This window comes from Macrotis lagotis, chromosome 3 (genome assembly GCF_037893015.1).
Source record: "Macrotis lagotis isolate mMagLag1 chromosome 3, bilby.v1.9.chrom.fasta, whole genome shotgun sequence".
Classification (NCBI taxonomy): domain Eukaryota; kingdom Metazoa; phylum Chordata; class Mammalia; order Peramelemorphia; family Peramelidae; genus Macrotis; species Macrotis lagotis.
In genome coordinates, this window is record NC_133660.1 from 184,166,312 (window position 1) to 184,174,898 (window position 8,587).

General features: G+C 35.0%; 1 protein-coding gene across 1 annotated transcript; it reads right to left on the reverse strand.

Moving 5' to 3' along the window:
- Nucleotides 1–6,928: 6,928 nt before the first annotated feature.
- LOC141516354 (actin-related protein 2-like) lies at nucleotides 6,929–8,161 on the reverse strand. Its single transcript, XM_074227481.1, has one exon. It carries the CDS (start codon nucleotides 8,148–8,150, stop codon nucleotides 7,167–7,169), a length of 984 nt encoding a protein of 327 aa, XP_074083582.1. The 5' UTR covers nucleotides 8,151–8,161; the 3' UTR covers nucleotides 6,929–7,166.
- Nucleotides 8,162–8,587: the final 426 nt, after the last annotated feature.

Sequence of the window (8,587 nt, forward strand, 5' to 3'; positions counted from 1 at the left end):
TATCATTTATAAGAAAATTATCAGGGCAAGGGTAAAAGCTCTACTGGCAGAAATAGAGGTTTTGTTGATATCCAAATTATAAGAAGAAACATGAAGTCAGTTTATAAACTAAGGCTGCTCATAATGCCAAAATTTGAGATTGATAGAGAGAACAGAAAAACTAGAAGTTTTTCTCCATGGAGGTCTGCACAGGATCAGAGATAATTCTAGAATCACTACAAGTTAAATAACCGTTTTTATGGCACCAACAGCCTCCATAAAATTTCAAATTTTTATAGTAAAATCCAAAACTTTCTGTATGGGCCAGGACTTCCATGGCTTTTTCTGACTCAGTTATTTATAAGTGTGGTTTACTGGGTCCTGAAAAATTGTTCAACTGAAACAGTTACCCAAAATATATTAACTCAAAGAGTGACAATAAGCCAAAATGGGAAAAATGTTCATGTACTCTAAAATTTTCCTGTTCATTGTGATTGGTCGTATTGATATCTTTAAAGTGAATATTATTTCATTGAATAGTCTTGTAATATTTCCAGGTTCAATGTTTTCAGCGTAATATCATCCATTTCAAATCAAAACAAAATGTATCATATTTGTGACTCCTGGACAGACAACCCTCATTCCATAGAACCATGGGCATCCTTAGTGATAATCATTGACATCTAAAAATTAAAGTCATAGATTTAGAGACTTTTCAAAAGATTCATTCTTTTTTATTTTATAAAGGTTTTTATTTATTTTAAATTTTACAATATTTTCCCCAATCTTGTTTCCCTTCCTCCACCCCACACAGAAGGCAGTTTGTTAGTCTTTACATCCTTCCCAAAGTATTCATTGATCTAAGTTGAATGTGATGAGAAGAAAGAAATCATATCTTTAAAGAAGAAACATATAATATGAGATATAGCAGAATTACATAATAAGATAAAATTTTTTAAATTAAAGATAATAGTCTGGTCTTTGTTCAAACTCCACAATTCTTTCTCGGGGTACAGATGATTTTCTCCATTGCAGATATCCCATTATTGTAGCTGATTGTTGCACTGATGGTATGAGCATGTCCATTAAGGTTGTCGTTAGAGTGCACAATGTTCTTCTGGATCTGCTAAATTCAGCATATTACTAATGCTTTCTTTGTGAAGATAACTGAAAGATAATAGATATCGAAAGTACTAATCTACATTACAGAAAAAAATGACTGAATATGTCTGAACAATCCAGAGGCAAATGGTTGCTGATGTGAAAGTCAGAGTGAGGTTTCATGGTGGATAGAGTGCTGACACTGATTCAAGAATACTTGAATTCAAGCCCAAAATCAGGGGATTTGAGGGAACACTACATAGCAGACTTTCCCTACTACTTCTGTTCATTCCTGGACTATTCAATTTTTGATACTAATCCACATTTTTTTTTGCAAGGTAGTGGGGTTAAGTGGCTTGCCCAAGACCACATCTAGGTAACTAATCACCATTTTCCTCACCTTGGAAATGATGACAATTGCAGCATCATTTCACTACAAGTAATATGAAGATCAAATGAGATAATATATGTAAAATAATATGCAATACTTGACATGTAACATAAATACTAGTTATTTTAAAAACAGCTAACTAAGTGTAATCAGATCATTGACTGGTTAAAGCAAAGGTCAGAACTGTTCTTAATTAGAAGAGGAGAGGAAGGTTCTTGTGAATACTGTAGCTTCAATCGAGTTGACACATTTGGATTCTAATGAGGATTTCTGGAGACAATGTCTAAACTCCAAATCAAAATTAATGTAATTAGAAAGAGGTTTCAAGGACATAGTCATGTTGTTGAGAAGAGTTGGGTTTTTTTAATAAAATAGGGATAGGGTGGGGATGGAGAGTATTTAGGTTGTAAAAATATTGTGATTATGAAATTATTTTTATTAGAGAGTCCAAAGATAATCATCTCTTTAAAACAAAATCATTGCTACACTAACACTGCTGTTTTCTACACTTGAAATTTAATCTATAAGCAGGAAAATCTTTCAGAAAAATAAGGAGTGACATTAATATTTAAATTCTAGGACTCCAAAGGATATCATCATGACTCTCTTCTTAATTGAATCAATTAAAAACTTGTTTATATGTAAAAACTTTAAAACTTGTTTGTATGCTTAGATTGTTGAACTCTTTGCATGAGAGCAACCATGTTTTTCTGTTTATTTTCTTATATTCAAACACTGATATGTTTTCAATCTATACTTTGACAACTTGGGCCTTCTTACTACCTTTTCCCCTTACTTGTCTATTGTCTTCTTATTTATATTCATAATTGGCCATTTTTCTTGAACAAAAATATTTAGTTTTTAAGAGTTTTTTAACTGCAATTCACTCCCCTATAGTATGTTTTATTTTTTTCACTCTTAACCAGTTTTTCCTAATTATGTCAAAGGATACATTATGGAGGACTCCTAATTGTAGCCTCAGGACAAATACATTCTTGGCTCCAGCCATGTAGGTAAATAAGCCTGTATCAAGTATCAAATAATATGCTCAATTCTATTTATTCCTAACATGACTTCAATATAAAAGGCATAAATCCTTAAAATCTTCCCACTAACCATTTCTTTGGCTTCTATACTTATGTGTAATGAAAGTGGAGTAAATAATGGAACTGTTATAATTTAGTCGACTATAAATTTATGTTAAACAATGTCTACTGAGCTCTTGCTGGAAAATTATTCTGTATATCCCTTATCAATTCAATATCCTAATCTACACTCTGATTCTTCCAAACCTTTTTTATTCCTCTTCAATCCTCCTAGGTTTCATTTTATTTTCCCTTTACTTAAAAACTGAGATTTTACATTTTTTGACATCAGCATTTTTTTCTCATGTTTTACAGAAAAAAAAATTAGGCTACTTTGTTGACCTTCATCTTTCTTCTTCTGCATCTCATATCACTCATGAATCATTTACCACTTTATCCCCCTTTACTTCTAACATGAGGAGATTGCACTGCATCCCCAAGGCTAATCTCTCTTCTTGCCCAAAGAATTCCAATCTATCCCATTTCATCCAAATTGCCCTCCTTTAATTCTCTTTTTATCACTTATTTTAAAATTTTCACTATCTTCTAACTTCTTTCCTACTATTTGCAAACATGGCCTTGTTCCCTTTACCCAGCTATCCAAATCATCACTTAACCCTTCTATCCTTACTTTTATTCTATCTCGCTTCTGCTCTTAAAACTTGAAAAGTAATCTTCAATGTGTCCCTCTGCTTTTATCCCACTCTTTTCTTAAACTCTTACAATATGACATATGATCCCATCATTCACTCAAACTCTCCTCTCTAAATTTTCTAATAATCTCTTAATCATGAAATTGACTAACTTTTCCTTAATCCTGATTCCCTTTCACCTATCTGCAGTCACTGACCCTGGTGATCTTCTTTGATATTCTCTCCTCTTTAATTTTTCAGAGTACTTCTACTTCCTGGTTTTCCTCCTACCTACCCAACAATTACTCAAATTCCTTTGCTGGATCCTTACCCAAATCACGCCCTCCTACTAGAGGTGTCTGGCAAGTTTCATTTTTGGTCCTGCTTCTTTTCTTTGTTTATTTTTTCTTTCCTACTTATTTAGTGATCATATGAACTCTCATATATTTAATCATCATTTCTGTGTTAATAATTTCAAATAAACTTATCTTGCTCTAATCTCTATGCTGATCTTCTATCTTGTGTCTCCAACTGCTTTTCTGATATCTTGAATTGAATGCTCAATAGATACCTTAAACTTTGTATATCCAAAATGGAATGCATTTTCATTCACCTTCTCTCATTCTTGACATTCCTATTATTTATTATATAAGGTAAACCACCCTAGCAATTCCCTAAACTCACAATCTGAGTGCCATCTTCTATTCCTTATTATCTTTAACTCCCTCTCATATGCAACATGTTTCAAATAAGTGAATCTTACCTTAATAATATCGTTTGGGGTGGCTAGGTAACAGGGCCCTGGAGTCAGGAGGACCTGAGTTTAAATCTGACCTCAGACACTTAATAATTATCTAGCTGTGTGGCCTTGGGCAAGCCACTTAACCCCATTGCCTTGCAAAAAAAAAAATCTAAAAAAGATAATGTCTTTTAAATAATTTGTCTTCTATCCTCACAAATGCCAATGTTCTCTAGGTCTTCATCTCTTTATTCTTGGGTCTGCTAGTGAGTCTGCCTTCCTTAAGACTCTTCCCACTTTAATCCATCCTTTACCAAAGTGATTTTCCTAAACCACAGACTCCATTCTAACACCTCCCTACTCAATAAACTCCAGTGAAACCTTATTACCTCCAGAATTAAATACAAACTTTTATTTTTAGAATTGAAATTCCTTTACAACTTAGATCCCTATCTTTTTATTCTTCTAATACCAAATTGCCTGCCACATATTCCTCAATATTACAAATTCATCTTCCTTTCCCAAACAAGATACTTTCTCTTAGCTCAGAGAAATTTTTCTGGCTTTATCCAATAACCAGAATGATCTTCTTCCTCCTCTCTTTCTACTATCTTTCCTTTTCTTTCTTATATTTTTTTTTATTTTTATTAAAGATATTATTTGAGTTTTACAGTTTTCCCCCAATCTTGCTTCCCTCCCCCACCCCCACCCCACAGATAGCACTCCGTCAGTCTTTACTTTGTTTCCATGTTGTACCTTGATCCAATTTGGGTGTGATGAGAGAGAAAGCATATCCTTAAAGAGAACAGAATTCTCAGAGGTAACAAGATCAGACAATAAGATATCTGATTTTTTTTTCCAAATTAAAGGGAATAGTCCTTGTACTTTGTTCAAACCCCACAGCTCCTTATCTGAATACAGATGGCACTCTCCTTTGCAGACAGCCCAAAATTGTTCCCAATTGTTGCACTGATGGAATGAGCAAGTCCTTCAAGGTTGAACATCACTCCCATGTTGCTGTTAGGGTGTACAGTGTTTTTCTGGTTCTGCTCATCTCATTCAGCATCAGTACATGCAAATCCTTCCAGGTTTCCCTGAAATCCCGTGCCTCCTGGTTTCTAATAGAGCAATAGTGTTCCATGACATACATATACCACGATTTGCTAAGCCATTCCCCAATTGAAAGACATTTACTGGATTTCCAATTCTTTACCAACATAAACAGGGCTGCTATAAATATTTTTGTACAAGTAATATTTTTAGCCTTTTTCCTCATCTCTTCAGGGTATAGACCCAGTAGTGGTATTGCTGGGTCAAAGGATGTGCACATTTTTGTTGCCCTTTGGGCATAGTTCCAAATAGCTCTCCAGAAGGGTTGGATGAGTTCACAGTTCCACCAATAGTGTAATAGTGTCCCAGATTTCCCACATCCCTTCCAACAATGATCATTATCCTTCCTGGTCATACTGGCCAATCTGAGAGGTGTGAGGTGGTACCTCAGAGAAGCTTTACTTTGCATTTCTCTAACAATTAATGATTTAGAGCATTTTTTCATATGGCTATGGATTACTTTGATCTCCTCATCTATAAATTGCCTTTGCATATCCTTTGACCATTTGTCAATTGGGGAATGGCTTTTTGTTTTAAAAATATGACTCAGTTCTCTTTATATTTTAGAAATGAGTCCTTTGTCAGAATCATTAGTTGTAAAGATTGTTTCCCAATTTACTACTTTTCTTTTGATTTTGATTACATTGGTTTTATCTGTGCAAAAGCTTTTTCATTTAATGTAATCAAAATCATCTAATTGGTTTTTAGTGATGTTCTCCAACTCTTCCTTAGTCATAAACTGTTCCCCTTTCACTAGATCTGACAGGTAGGCTAATCCTTGATCTTCTAATTTGCTTATAGTATTGTTTTTTTTATGTCTATGTCCTGTAACCATTTGGATCTTATCTTGGTAAAGGGTGTGAGGTGTTGGTCTAGTCTAAGTTTCTTCCATACTAACTTCCAATTATCCCAGCAGTTTTTGTCAAAGAGGGAGTTTTTATCCCAATGGCCGGACTTTTTGCGTTTATCAAACAGCAGATTACTATAAACAAAAGCAGGTTTTAAAAATTATCAATTTACAATTCAATTTTTTTAAGTAATACTTTTCTTTGAACTTAGAATCACTAAAAGCATCTCTCAACTGAGAAAATCTAGAGAACCAGTCCCAAGATGTAGATGGTTTTGGTGGTTTTTAAAAATATTTTTAAAGCTAGGGTTAAACCATATGAATTAGATATTACTCTACCCTTGCTTTTTCTGTATCATATGGAAATGTATACCAAAATTAAAATAGAAAACCTACAAAATAAAAGTAAATAAATTTCACCTTATATATTCACGGAAGATATACACCTCAAAAATCAAAATACAATACTTCTCAATTCAATTTCCACCCCCACTCCCCATTAACCCATAGAGGAAGGGGGGAAAGGGGAGAACTTTAACATCTTAATTCACAACCAGATTATTTCCTCAAGATATTAATGTGGAAGGCTTTAAGGTATTTATAGTAGTAGCAGAGATAGCTTAAAGCTCCACACTATGGAAGAAAGGTTACAAAGGGTGAAAAGTTAACTCCCCCCACAAAGTAATGGGATATAAAAGCTGCTGTAAAAGTTTTTCTTATGCAAAAAAAAGGCAAACCACCTGGTGTGCTAAAAGACAAAAGCTAGCAGCATTATAGCAGTAAACTGAAAATAAAAAACCTACAGGAATTATCCAAATGCCTACAAAAAAGAAACAATGCAACAGACAGGCCTCATAGCTCATATGTTTTGTTTGTAGGGAAGTGGTCAAATTAAATAAGTCAAATTTAGCCACATTAACCAATATTTAACAGCTTCCCAGAGAAATCAGAACAAAACCTGACCTTTCAAGACAAAGAGCACAGAGAGGCCTTTTCCATGTCATGTAGCTGAATGAGTTCAAAGATTGGCAATAAAAAGGGGGGGGAAGCTTTAAAGATATGATGGGAACAAGCTTTGAGTTTATCGAACAGTCACACCAAGTTTCTCCAACATACGAACACCCTTTTCCTGATATTCTTGTCTGGTCATCCAAAAGTTGTCTTTGTCCTTCATGATGTCTGCTAGAACTGCACCACCCAGAAACACCATGTGCTTTCGGTGAGGTGGATCCTCAATGCGGATCTTAAATTTCGAAAGTTTTTCCACATCTCCCTTTAAAACTCATTCTAGGTAAAGTTGTTTCAGTTCAAGTTCCAAATGAGATGGGAGCCTAGTGTACATAGTAGATCCTCCAGAAAGCACAATGTGTTTATAAAATTCAGATCTGGTGTCAATATCCACCGCCTGAATTGTGTTAAAAAGCAATTCAGCAACACCCAATTCTTCCACATTGATCAAATGAGGTTGAAATAAAGCTTCAGGTGCTTCAAACCTCTCTCCACCAACTTTAATAATTCGGCCATCTGGGAGCCTATAAGATTCAACTAATACGGTGGTTTCTAGGGCTAGTTTCTGCTCCTGTTCAATATTGTACCCCACATAGGACAGTTTTTCTTTAATCATGCAAACAGTTTCAAAATCAGCAGAATGGTTGAAGGCATATCCTCGAAGCAGAAGCAGCTTGATAAGGTACCTGGTAATATCCCTCCCAGAAATATCCAGTCTTCTGGTAAGGTGAGGAAGAGAAAAGCCTTCATATACTGGACATATATGAGTTACACCATCACCAGAGTCCACAACAAAACCAGTCAATAAACCTTGAGCATACAAAGTAAGAACAGCTTGAATTGCTACATATACACCAGAAAACTGGTAAGTCTCAAACATGACCTCCACAATCGTCTCCCTATTTTTTGTTGGGTCTATAGGAGGCTCCATAAGTAAGATTTTACAATTTCTGGTATCTATGTTAAATTTTTCTGGTCCAAATGTATAGTCCCATAGATGCTTCATATCATCCCAATTTCGAACTATACCATTTTCCATAGGATAGTTAACCTCTAACATTGACCGCAATTCACTTGCTTCAATACCAACCATAAGATCCTTGATTTCAATATTTCCCACTTTAGTGGTTGATATGATAATAGGTATTCCAACCAAAGCTGGAAAGATGTGTTCTGGAAAATTAGAGCCTGCATATCCACATTTGACAAACCCGGTGCCATTGTCACACACCACCACCTTCCTGCCCTGGCTGTCCATCGTGAGCCCCGGAGAGAACCGCTGACGGCCACCTGCCTGGCCTCCTCTTCAGCTGGGCCAGCCACCGCCGGAGGAGCTCCTGCCACCGCCGCCGCCGCCACTGCCACGGCCCAGGATCCATCTACTATCTTTCCTTGTTACCTTTAATTTCCAATTAAAATCTTAACTTGTACAGGAAGTCTTTCTCAACACTTCTTAATTCTAGAGTCTTCTTTTTCTTAATCATTTCTTCATATATATATATATATATATATATATATACACATATATATATACATATATATATACAAAGACTATATATATATATATATACATATATATATATATATATTTTTATAAAGACTGTTGTTGATACTTGTTAGTTTGTTGCCCACTAGACTGACTGCAAGGATAAGAATTCTGATTTTCCTCCCTTTTTTGTACCCCTTGTGCTTAGT